This window comes from Pteropus medius, unplaced genomic scaffold (genome assembly GCF_902729225.1).
Source record: "Pteropus medius unplaced genomic scaffold, Ma_sr-lr_union100, whole genome shotgun sequence".
In the NCBI taxonomy this organism is placed as follows: Eukaryota; Metazoa; Chordata; class Mammalia; order Chiroptera; family Pteropodidae; genus Pteropus; species Pteropus medius.
Window position 1 is genome coordinate 2,443,738 of NW_024354501.1, and position 13,134 is coordinate 2,456,871.

The following is a 13,134-nucleotide window of genomic DNA, read 5'->3' on the forward strand; positions in this document are numbered from 1 at the left end:
GGCCCTGTATTTCAACGACCCCATCTGGTCCAACATGTGGTACATGGTGAGTGGGACGCGGCCTCTCTGTGCCCGGCGTCTGCGGTGGCACATGTCCGGAAGGGCTGCTTTCCCCCAACGAAGCTAAATTCTCGCCATGAAACGCCAGACACACTCGTCTTGAGCGTGAAACCAACGCTTTCACCTTGGGCAGGGGCGCGAGTTCGCTCCTGATTTTTAAAAATCATATGAAAGTTGTCAGGGGGGCCTCTGAGCAGGCCTTGGGACCAACAGAAGGGTGAGATGAGCCCCCGGACAGAGGCCCGAGGGGGCGACGTCCCAGGAAAATGACAGCCGGATGGGCAGGTGCGGGAAAAGCATCCGGAGCCCCGGGGCGGGGGGGCACGGAGCGTCCGTCCCGGGCCCAGACCGTCCCTATCGGGCGCTCCGTGTCTCCTGTGCACGCAGCACTGCGGCGACAGACACAGCCGCTGTCGATCGGACATGAATGTCCAGGCGGCGTGGAAGAGAGGCTACACGGGGAAGAACGTGGTGGTCACCATCCTGGACGACGGCATAGAGCGGCATCACCCCGACCTGGCCCCGAACTACGTGAGTCGGCCTGGGACGGGGAGCTCTGCGGCCCCGCCGGCCCCGAGCCACTGGAGGCCCCAGACGTGGGGACCGCACAGTGACCGCCGCAGATGCGGTCTTCTCTGGTTTCCTCTGTCACGTTTTCTTGTCCCCGGCTTCCTTTATTGGACGAGTGCCGTGTGTCACACGCAAAAGACAAAATGCGCTTAACTGACCCTCCATGTCCCCGGCGAGGCTTCCGGTTGGCGGTCGCCTCCTGGTAGCTCAGTTTTGGGGAAGTCGAGGGTTATACGCAGATTTTCAACGGCGGAGCTGGGTGGGCGCCCGTCACCCCCAGTGTTCAAGGGTCGACTGTGCAGATTTGAACACTGTAAAGTGCCGTTCCCCCTAGAAGAGGAGGCCGCGCGGACACCGCCGGGGAGGGCTGCCGGTCACGGCGGCGGGGCCGGCCCGTGTCCGTTTTCCGCGGGTGGCGCAGACGGTCACAGCAGGGCTGTCGTGTGCTATGCCTCCTCGTTGACCAGGCTGTCACTTCTCAGGACCCCTACGCCAGTTACGACGTCAACGGAAATGACTACGACCCGTCTCCACGGTACGACGCCAGCAACGAAAACAAGTAAGTCCTCCGGCCACCCGCCCCGCTGCCCTCCCACAGACGGGACACGAGGCAGCCGATGGCGGGGACGAGCCGGGCCTGGTGCCCGGCCCGTGCGTGGGGTCACCCGGGAGCCGGCAGCCAGGCCCTCGGGCTCCAGGCCGTGTCCCCTCTGCGGCCGGCCCGTTACGGATGCTCGGCCGCCACCGCCCCCGCTGCCGGCCTGGTCCGGCCGTTTTAAGGGAGTGACTGTTGGAGCCCGTGGCCGCCACCCCCGGCTGTGTTGAGAGTCACCGGGCCTGTTCGCGCAGCAAGTCGCGTGCCTGAGCCTCCGGGACTCGGGCGTGATGCTGGGGACTCCGGGCTCGAATCCCAGCATTCCCGGCCGCGTGGCTTCGGGCGAGTTGGGTCCCCTTAGCCTCCGCGTCTCGGAGGCTTTCCCGGGGCTGCTCCCGGCCCCCCAGGGCCGGTACGTGCGGGAGAGATGACAGGCGCTGTCACCAAGAGCTGGCGCCATCGACAGGCGCTGTCACCAAGAGCTGGCGCCATCACTTCGCAGGTGCGGGTGGCGGGGCGGAGAGATTGGGTGACTCGTATGCTGTGAATGGCAGCCCTGGGGGGCTGTCCCGTGTCCCATAGCCGGTCCTGGGCGTCCACCGCTCTGTCCTGCTTGTCCCTGATCTGCCAGCTGCCCCTGCCCTGAGCGCCCGTCGTGCTTCTGCGTTTGGAGGAAAAAAGTAAAAGCCTTTTTTCCTCAGCACGGCGCTGGCCGAGGCGCGGCCCCCCTCGGAGGGTTTTGGTTTCTGTCGCTCTGACTCCGGGGTCCCGGCCCCGGCGCCCGGGGGTGGGGGACTGCGCGGTGGCAGCGACCGCAGAGGCCCAGCCCCCAGAGTCCTCCTGCCGCGCGCCCCGCGGTCCTCGTCGTGCTCCTGCTGAGACGGGGTGGGGACGCGGGGCCGTCGGGACGGGCGTGGGGTGGCGGGCCCACAGCGCGTGCTGTCAGCCCGGCCGGCGGCGACACCGCGCCTGTGCGTGCCACCCACTGCGTCCTCGGTCAGGGACACGGAGCCGGGGAGCCCGGGCCCGGGAACAGGCGTCCCTCGCTCCGGCGCGGCGTGTGGGAGGGACGGGCCCCGAGCGGGACGGCCGTGTCCCCTCCCGGGCGTCGCGGGCAGGCGGTGGGCGGGAGGGACGCGGTGACGCGTGCCGGGTCGCTGGCCCTCGCGTGCGAGCCGAGCGGCGGGCCGGCCCTCAGCGCCCTGGTCCTTCGCTTCAGACACGGCACGCGCTGCGCGGGAGAAGTCGCCGCCTCCGCCAACAACTCGTGCTGCATCGTGGGCGTGGCGCACCACGCGCGGATCGGAGGTACGTGGGGCGCGGCCGGGGCCGGGGCGGGGGCGCGGGGACCCGGTCCCGGACGAGGGTCGGCGGCCTCGCCGCCAGGGGCCTCGGCCAGCGGTGTCAGACCCCGGGAAAGCCGTCGCCAGGCCCATCGTGACAGTGCCTCCCTCTCTCCTGGCTCTGCTGAGCTGGCCACGGGGTCACCGCTGCGCTCCAGTGCAGTCCAGGCCGCGTCGCTTCCCGCTGGCGCGCCCCGCATGGGTTGTCACCGCGCGGGAGCGTGCCACGTCCCCGGGAGCGAGGCCTTTCCCACTTAGCGGGGCCCCAGCCCCTGCCCCTCAGCTGTGGCTGGGACATTTGTCACGGAGACCCCCGACGCCCTGCGACGCACCCCGTGTCCCCATCTGCACCTGCACATTCCCTTCGCCTCGCCCGTCCCCGCCCCTGCGTGGTGCAGGTCCCCTCTCCCGAGTCTGCACTCCCAGGTCCCGTCTGCAGCGGGCTGGCCCCGCCGGGCTGACCCCGCGTCCCTGGCTCTGGCGTTTGGCTTCCCCCTGTGCGAACCCAGCTCCCGTTGCTGGGACCGGGCCCTCGGGCCACGAGCCCCACGTCTCCCGTTCCCCACCCGGGCCGGGTGGCTTGACAGCTCAGCCTGGTGGCCGTCGGCAATGTGCACACGCCCGGGCTGGGAGCGCCGGGCTCCATGGTCCCCGCGGCCTCTGCACTGCCCTCCTCCCGTGGGACCCCGGCTCAGCTTGGAGGAGCAGGGCTGCGATGCCACCTGCCCGGGCACTGCCTTCTCCACCGCCCGGCCTTTGTGGGACGGCCGTAGCCCCAAGGCCGGGAGCCGGGGCTGAGGGCTCCCTGAATCGCCCCATCCTCGAAGGACTTCTTGACTTTTGAAAGGCGGGTCCCCAGCTTTGACTTAACTGGGACTCTCCGCCTTCCTTTTCCTTGGGAATCTCTGAAGTGGCCGCGATTTATCATTCCGTGACAACGTTCGTTGCCAAGGGCGCGTCCTGCAGAATGATCAGGAGGCCGTCCCCTGGCCCTGCTCCTTCGGGGACAGTTCCTCTGCGCTGAGGTGTGTGGGTTCTCCCTGGAGCTTTCGATGGGGGAGATGCCCGGGAAGAGTCTCTGTGAGCTGTGGGACGAGTCTCATGCCCACCACCCGCTGGCCGTGCGTCCTTGGACCGCCGACGTCAGCTGCCTGTGCCTAGGCAGTGACAGCTGCCTGCCCAGCGACGCCGTCGTGACGATGCAGCCGGACGGCATGTGTGACAGCACCAGCTCAGGGCCCAGGCTGTAGGCGGCCCGCAGGCCACTCCATCCGGTCCCGAAACCCCCAGAGGCCACATCAGAGAGCTTCATGTTCTCTGGGGGAGGGCTGCACCCCACCTTCGCAGTTGCCTGAGCCTCGCTCCCCGCGGACCCTGGCCTGGCGGGACTGATGTCACCCGGGAGTGGTTCCATGCGAGATCCCAGACCCGCCCGCTCGGATGCCAGAGGGTGTTCGAGGTGTGCTGGTCCCGTGCTGGTTCCGTGCTGGTTCCATGCTGGTTCCGAGGGCCCTGGGCTGGGCGGCTGTGCGTGGGGCGATGGGGAGGAGCCTGCGGGAACGTGTGCGGGGTGGACCCTTCCCGCCTGTCGCCCCGCGCGCCCTGTGTCCTGCGCCCTGCGCCCAGGCCCCCCGGGTCCCGCAGACGCGCGGGCCGGAGAAGCTTCAATTCCCGCATGGAACATACTCGAGCAGGAATGGCACACACGCTGCCGTGCTGGCCACCGAGGGCAGTGACAGTGGCCACTGAGGGCAGTGACGGGCACGGTTTGGGACCCCCAGGAGCTCCGCGGGGCTTTGGCCAGTGCCAACACGAAAGGCAGTACGGGACCAAGTGCCGAAGTGACAGAGGCAGACGCGGGTGGCGGGACAGGCAGGCAGAGGACAGAAGCACAAGGGAACAGCACGAGCTTGACCCCCCTGCGGCCGGAAAGGGAGGAAGAGCGTGGCACGCGACAACGCCGCCGTGCTGGGGCTGGCCGTGAGGTGCGGGTGTGCGGCCGAGGGCGGCACTGACCCAGGGGGCCTGTGACAGCCACGTCCCCAAAGCCGCTGTGCACAGCTTTGTCCTCTGCACACAGGCGGCCGCCCCTCCTTCCTGCCCCGCTGTCCGGGGTCGTCCGGGACTGTCCGGGACCGTCAGGGACAGGCCGGCCTTCTGGCCCCAACCTGGCCTGCCTCTCCGCGTGGGCTGCGCACACCGAGCCAGACCTCATTATGAATTTTTAAGTTTTTGCTTAAGAGGTTAAAATAACTCATCCGACCCGTCTGGAATTAATATTGTACCACTTTGCGCATCGCATTTTTAATTTTTAAGTTTTTGCTCAAGAGGTTAAAACATATACCCTAACTTATCCGACCCGTCTGGAATTAATATCGTACCACTTCGTGCATCGCGTATGAACCTAAAAAGACGATTTGAATCCACTCTCTCATCCTTCGTGCCGTTGCTTTATATGTTTTTCCAGATGTTATAAACCCACAGCGCACTATTATTTTTACTTTAAACACTCGACTTTCAAACACTTATGAAAAGAAATAGACTTTCCACCTATTTAGTATTCCCAACTCTCTTTTGTACTTTCTACCTTAAGTTTCCATCCGCTTTCAATTTTTCTTCAGCCCGAGAGTCTCTTTTTAGTAGTTCTTCAAGTGCACGGATTGCTGGTGACAAATCATCTCAGCTTTCATCTGCGGGCGTCTTCTTGATCTTTACTTCGAGGGACATTTTGCTGCACATAGAACTCTAGCGTGACACGTTTTCTCTAAGTACCGGAAAGATGTTACTCCATCGCCTTCTGGCACGCATCGTTTCCGGCCGCGAGTCCGCTGTCCTCCGGGTCGTCGGTCCCCTTGATGCGACGGTGCGATGTGTTCCTGTGCCTGCTTCGATCGCTCGTGTCTTCCCATCTGTCCTTTGCTGTGCCTTTCTTCACATTTTTCCAGTTTGGGGTTTTCCGTGCTTCCTGGCATGTTGTTCTTTTTGGTTTATCTAAATTCAAATTTGGGAACGTTTCTGTCAATATTTCTGCAGATGTTTTTTCCACCTTGTTTTTTCTCCCCTCTCTGGGCACCAATTGTCGTCGTTACTTTGCTTAATCTGCCTCGAAGGTTGCGGAGGCTTCGTTAATTTTTTTAAATCCTTTTTTTCTCTACATGCTTCAAGTCAGATGATTTCGGTTGCGCCGCCTCGAGGTTCACTAATCCTGTATTTTGTTGCATCCGATCTGTTCATCTCATCCGATGATTTTTATTTTCTCTTACTCTCAGATAGTGTGCTTTTCTATCCTCGGGTTTCCATTTGGCTCTTTTTTTTTTTCGTTTCGAAATCTTTCCTGAGATTCCTCCTCTCTTAACCCATTATATCTATCTTTTATTTTAGACGAACGGACACATTTGAGTTACTTTAAAGTCCTTTGTACTAATTCCAATATGTAGGTCATTTGTGGCTGTGTTTCTAATGATTATTTTTTCTTTTTACACGTGTCACATGTTCCTGTTTCTTTGCACGAGTCTGGTAATTTTTAATTATCCGGCAGACGTTGTTCTGCTACTTTGTAGACTCCGGAAGCTGTTTTTGTGTCTGCGTTCTGTTGAGTTTTGTTATAGCAGTCAGTTGAATTTGAACTTGTGGAGGTTCGATCGTTTATTTTTTTATGGTTGCTTTTTTTTCTGATTTGCCGTTAGCCCTTAGCCCAAGCACACAGTCTTCACCCGTAGATCGTGACCCTGCTGATCTTTCGACGGAAAGGCCGAAATGTTTACCAGGATCTCTACGTTGGCAAGATTGCCCCCTCTGCGGTGGGCAGCAGCTGAAATGTCTGCTTAGCTCATTCTGCCTCCAGCTGCTGTTTATCTCGTGGCTCCTTAGGGTCTTGCCCAAACATATTTAGTTTAAGAGTCAGCCAAGGGTTTGAGGGGAGTTTACGCGTGCTGTTCTGAAGCTCTCTCCTTTCTGGGATTTCTCGCAATTTCCAGCTGCTCTAGCGGCCCCAGGCTCCACCTTGGAACCTCCAGGAGAACACGATCGCGTTTTCCCGCTCGGTACTAGACTCTCTGTAGAGAGCTCCTTTGGGGGGAAATGTCACATGAACTTGGATCATTCCCGGCGTGGCTTTCATGAAATGTCACATGAACTTGGATCATTCCCGGCGTGGCTTTCATGAATGCCCTGCCTGCCTCTGCCTTCTTTAGGTTGCTTTCCAATGATCTCCTTTAAAAGTTGTGTTTTAAAAAAGTTTTTTTAAATAAATATTTCGTCCAGAGTTTAGAATGACCGTTTTCACGAGAGTTGGCGCGATGGAAACTACCCCACTATTATTAGAACTAAAACTCGTGGTTTGTTTTCTGTTAGCACGTAGGTGGTGTGTTAGTTACTACTGTCGCTTGACTGTTGCTCCGAAACGTAGCTCCTCGCAACAGCAGACATCTGCCACCTGGCACAGATAGTGGCTTAGCCGAGTGCTTCTGGCTCAGGGTCACTCCTGAGGTTGCAGCCAAGCCGTTGGCTGTGACTTTAGCCTGAAGGCTTGACCGGGCTCTGGAGGACCAGCTTCCAGGATGGCTCGTTCATCGGCTACGGGATGGAGGCCTCCCTTCCTTGCCGGCTGCTGGCCGGAGGCCGTGTGCACCTCCGCGGGGGGCCCCTAGGGTGTCCCTGGGCATGGCTGCTAGCTTCCGTTACTGCAGATGATTCGAGAGAGAACAGGGAGGAAGCAGCAACGTTTTGCATGACTTAGTCTTAGAGGTCACATCCCATCTCTTCAGTCATGCTTTATTTTTTAGGACTGGATCATCAAGGGGAGAGATCTTAAGCTGTCCTTTCGAATGGAATCGTTTCGAAGAATATGTGGGTGTGCTTGAAAATCACGGGTGGCTCCTACAAATTCGACTCCAGATCGATACGGATGGAATCATTTTTTTCTACCAACTTTCTTTGTAAAATTGTACATTTTTATGTTTTATTACATCAGGATAATTCAATGGAAGAGGTCGCAGAGCTGTGCACGTTAGATCGTTACGATGATATTCTTGCTAGAATGTTACCAGTAGGATAACTCGAAAACGTGTAACGTTTCATCAACGTGCAGAAGGATACAGAAATGTCATCTAGATCCTGGTGAAAATAGGAATTCCAGTGCTTGCCAAGTGCCTGCTGGGTAACAGGCGCTGACTTATCTCAGGTCTCTGTGTGTATTACTTTTTTATGGTCTCCACGACACTGTGTTAAAGATGCTGCTGTTACCCCATTTTACAGGTGAGGCACAGCAAGGTAAGTAACTTGCCCAGTGTCAGACGAGGCTGGCCCCAGGCCCTGGCTCTTGGCCCGTGCTCCGCGCGAGGTCTTTAAAGCAGAAACACGGATGGGCAGATGAACGGGTGGACGCGTGGATGTTACCGTATTCACATTCGTTCATACCGTACTTATTTCGGTAAAATATATCGTGTAAGCTTATGAAAGCTTAACACGAGAGAAACCGAGGCAAACTGAATAATTGCCGAACTTCAGACTTAATTTTGTGTGTCACTTTATTTATGTGTCCGATGTGTAAGTTTATGCTTTATTTGTTCGATTCGTGTGAATTCGGTAGAAGAGAAAGAAATCGAAATGAAATCATTGCTCGATGTCACATAAATATTTTATTATAAGGAGATATTTTCTCCAATATCCTTCTCAGGTTATTTTTTTTTTAAACTCAAGATTATGAAAATCTTTAAGAAGCCAGGGTCGCTATTTTTCTAAATTACACGTTTCCCGTATCGGGTAATTAACCCTTTGGTTCCCACACGCCTCTTCGCCCCCACACTCGATTTAATTTTAATTTTTTTACATCGTCGGGCATCAGTATCAACCATCTGTCACTCTGGGTGGAATTCTCTCTGTCCTTGGACCTGGTGGCTTTGCTGGGCCACCTCTGCGTGAGGATCATTTTGTAGCTCACGTTCGTGGGTTTTCGTCTACTTGAAAACACCCGAGTATTTTGAAATTTCAGGCAAATTTGCTTCTGCTAGAGTTTTGAATATTTACGGGTCCATGTGTTCGGTTCTGTTCTTCATGTGCACCACTCAACGCGTATATTAGATTTCTGTTTCCTGATTTCTGTATCTTTTTCTGATCCCATTTAACTTTTTGGTTCGTTTCCATGTTTTCTTTCTCGATTTTTCTCAAGCCTGCCCTCCGTGTCCCTGACCGTTTCACTAGTGTGTTTTTCCTAGAGAAAACTCGGATGTGGCTTTCATTTCTAAAATCGTTCCGTTTTTTTCCTGCCGTTTCTTTTCTGAGGACGAACAGACTCTGAGCCTCTCTCTTTCATCTCGTTATCTCATTGAACGCTTGCGTCCGTCTGAGCTCAGGCTTCAAAGAGAAATCATATTTTCGTTGAATTTTGGGCGTTATGGAGAAATGTTTTTTATACTTTTTATCACTTTCTTGCTCCCGTTACGCCCCCTTTTCCTTAGTTTTTGTCGCCTTGGTGTCACGCTGGCCACTTTCCGGTCGTTCTTAGTGACTCGCTGGACAGGAGGAGAGGACTCTCGAGGCCACTGCGATGCTAACCCATGGGGACCAAGGGACAGAGCGGACTGGGCCGCGGGCCTCGTGGACATGGGTTTGAGGACCTGATCCTTCCTGTCCGTCTGGTCCCCCTAAGGGATCCCCTTCCCTCGCCAGCGAATCAGCACGAATTCCTTTTAAGCCGACCGCGTGGGGACAAGGCCAGCGCCGAGGGCCACTCAACGTTTTCCCCTCCAGAAACCGTGCCACAGAAACTGCCTGTGCTTAGCAGGACGGTGCGTCACACGATTCCTGCTTGGAGGTCCCGCTTCTGAAATCACATCCAGGTGGCTTTCCATTTGGGCTGTGACAGCAATTCCGTGCGGCAAGGGAACAAACACCCCAGCCACCCAGGCCACAGCCCCCGGCCTCAGGCGCACCACCCAGGCTGGGGACAGAGGACAGGGACACGTGCCGTCCGCCCTGGGTCACTGGGTGTCGACGGGAGAGCCGGTGATCCGACGGCAAACCCGACTTTAATATTAGGGAAATTTTTAACTTTTCCGTTAAGTCGTAGAGCTAGTTACACGTAGATGGAATATTTCAATAAGGATCTGTTCAAAATGGTTTCTGACGTCAGCTCTGTCGATCTTTCTTCATGAGTCCTGGGTTCGGCATCTTGCTCAGAAAAGCTCAAGATGATGACTCTGTGCCCTGCATGGCCTCTAAAATCTTGGTTTTGCCGGAAGAGTTCATCTTAAAGACTTGGCGGTTTTGTGTTTTCTGTTTACTTTTTAATCCACATGGAATTGATTTTTGTCAGCCGTGTGAAGGACAGATCCAACTTTATCTTTCCTCAAATTAATATTTAGTGACTTCTGCACGCCACCCTCATCATACACCCTCTGGGTCCTGCGCGATATATCATTAGTCTATTTGTTTTTAACCCCTAAACTTACCTCGTTTTTAAATATGATAGCTTAAGAGGATTTTGTTTTCAGACAGCTGGTAGGACGGATTTCCTCTTACGGTTCTTTTGCAAAGTTTTCTTGGCTGTTGCATATTTCCTCTTTCAGATGAGCTTAAGAATCTGCTCATCGAGTTCCATAAAAATTCCTGTCGGGATTTTGATTGACGTTGCATGGAAATCGTAGATTAATTCGGGAGAACCGACACCTTTACAACGTCGAGTCTTCCCGCCCAGGAACGTAGCGCGTTTTTGTTTTTCGGGTGTTCTTTTTAAAAGTTTCCTCTCTGTCTTCATATTGATCTTTCACATTTCTTTCTGGGTTTCTGTCTAGGTGGATCCTTTTAAAATTATAAGTCTAATTGGTTGTTACCGAAATGGATACAGGAAAACTATTGATTTTTGTGTGTCGGTTTTGTGTGTCTGCTCACCTTAAGGAACTCCGTGGGTGTTGTTATTTTTCATTATCTTGGCTTTTCTAGACACGTATAAGTAAAAGCTGTCTGTAAAGACAATGCTGGTCTTTACCTCTTTCGACTTAATAACTCCCATTTTTTTTATGGCTTATTTCAACGTATAGAGACTTGTGATGAATATGAAATCATGGCGGTTTATAGGTTTTGTTGTTTTCTTTCTGGCTTATACAGGAATGTTCCTTTGTTATACCGTTGGTAGATGTTTTCTGTAGGTTTCCTGTAATTACTCTTTATTCAATTAAGAAAAATGTCATATTCCTAGATTTCTAACCGGTTCGATGTTGCGTTTTGTTACACGTTTTCAAACAGCATCTATCGAGGTAATTATATCTTTTAATTTCACTGTTCCATCCGTTCAGTGTAGTAAATTACAGTAATAGGTTTCCTAACATCGGAAATGTCATTCTTTAGTTCTTGCAGTAAATTCCATTTAATTATGAGTATTGTTCTTTGAATATACCGCTGCATTCGGTCGTTAATATGTCATGTATGGTTTTGCTGGTTTTTTTGTGTGATGTCCCTCTCTCGTCTGGTTATTAGAATTATGCCGGTTTTGTAGAATGAGTTGGGAAACTGTCTTTTTTTCTACTCTTCCCATTTTTTGAAATGTGAGGAGATCTGATTAGTCCATCTGACCGGACTCGGTGACTCTAAAGGGCCGAGTCTACTCAAGTCTCTCTTCGGTAGTTACATTTTCCTAGAAAGTCATCCTTTTATCCAGATTTTCAGATCTAGGGCATAACCATTTAATATCACATTCCCATAATTTAAAAAAAAAAGTGATCTTCCGTAATTATACCTGTAATTGCTCCTAATCTTATGAGTGGTACCTCTCCCCGTTCCCTCGATCGGATTAATTAAACATGTACTATGTCCTATAAAATAGGTTTACAGAACTAGATTTTTGACATTTGGGGTTATTTTCTAATTCATGAATTTTTGCTTTTCTGGCTTTTCGAATTCCTGCAGCTTTTAAATTTTTTCTTATCGTCGTTTTCGTGGCTCCTTGAACAGAATGCTACATTCTTAGTTTTCAAGCTTGGATGTGCTCTAATAAGTCAATAAATGTTTTATAGCTTTTCTTCTCGTTACCTGTCTCTTATTGTTATGCACTTCTGAATAATTCTTTTAAATTTCGGCTTTGATTTTTCTCTTTAACTCAAGTTACTTATAAGGGATTAAACATTTTTTTTTTAACTGCATAGGATTTTGAGCGCTTCTTTTGCTGATAATTTTGAATTTTATCGCATCAGGTTCAGAGACGTCTGTATAATTTCTGCCTTTTCCAATTTCCTGAGAAAGTTCTTTGCGATCTCCTACGTGTTCAATTTTTGTAAATATTCCAATATGCATTCGAAGAGTATTCAAATTCTATTTTTATCGAGTATAAAAATCTACGTAAACGCCACCAGAGGTCACAGCTGGAGACCTACACGCTTCCTCGGCTGCACACAAGTTTCGTGTGACCCATAAGAGTATTTTATTTAAAAATACGGATTTGGGGTTTCTCTGGAAACCTTTTTATTGATAAGTAGCATTCCATGGCATGACCGTGCCACAGCTGGTTTAACCATTCACCCGTCCGAGAACATCTGTACTGTTTCTAGTTTGGGGCTGTTACAGGTTAAGCACCCGGAAGCATCTCGTATAGGTTTTCGTGTGATGGTAAGTCCGTGTCCTTGGCATAAATGTCCAGGAGTGCCACCGCTGGGTTGTGTGATAGCTACACGTTTATTTTTCTAAGAAACTGGCAAATGTTTTCCAGAGAAGCCATGCGTTTTATATCCTCTCTAGCAGTGTGTGAGCGATCTCGTCTCTGCGTGCTCGCCAGTGTTCGGTGTCATCGCCGTTGGTTTTCGTAAGCCATTCTGTAGTGACACAGGTCTGTAGTGACATCTCCATTAATCTGCGTTTCGTGGGCTTATTTTCCTCTACGTGCACTCTTCAGGGAATCATCTCTTCATGTCTTTTGCCCGTTTTCTAAATGAAGTCTTGGATTTTTAACCATTGGACGTTGGCAGCTCTTTATATATTCTGGCTACTACTTCTTTGATGATCGTGGTTTTTGCGAATCTTTTCTCCCGCTCTGTAGCTTGTCTTTTCGTCCTCTTTAACGGGCTTTTTTGCAGAGTAAAGGTGTTTAATTGTAACGAGACCCAATTTATCAATTTTTCCTTTTATGGGTCATTTTCTGGGGGTATCAGTGTAAGAACGCTTTGCCTTGTCTTGGATTCTGAAGATACCCTGGTTTGTTTTTTTTTTCCGAAAAAAAAAAGATTTATAGTTTTATGTTTTACATTTTGAGTTCCATTTAGAGAATTTTCCAAATTCCAAAAGATTTATAGTTTGATGTTTTATATTTTGAGTTCCATTTTGAGAGATCGGCTTTGAGTTAATTTTGTATGAAGTGTGAATCTTAGGTCAAGATTTGGTTTGGTTTTGCTTTGTTTTGACTGTGGGTGTCTAAGCGCCTCAGCGTCGTTAGTTGAAACGCCTGTCTTTCTCCCATTTAGTTACTTTCGTACTTTGGTCGAAAATCGGTTGGGCATATCGGGTGAGTTTACTTCTGGGTTCTCCATCTGTCCATTGATCTGTGTTGATCTGTGTGTCCGTCCTCTGCCAGGCAGCACA

The 13,134-nt window shown here is 52.2% G+C and overlaps 1 protein-coding gene across 1 annotated transcript in view; it reads left to right on the forward strand.

Moving 5' to 3' along the window:
• The window catches only part of LOC120595348 (uncharacterized), a 114,859-nt gene that overhangs the window by 40,978 nt on the left and 60,747 nt on the right, over positions 1-13,134 (forward strand). Inside the window, exons 3-6 of the mRNA XM_039853457.1 lie at positions 2-46; positions 448-591; positions 1,113-1,189; positions 2,445-2,533. Coding sequence (XP_039709391.1) covers positions 2-46; positions 448-591; positions 1,113-1,189; positions 2,445-2,533 — 355 coding nt within the window. The remainder of the gene's footprint in view (position 1; positions 47-447; positions 592-1,112; positions 1,190-2,444; positions 2,534-13,134) is intronic.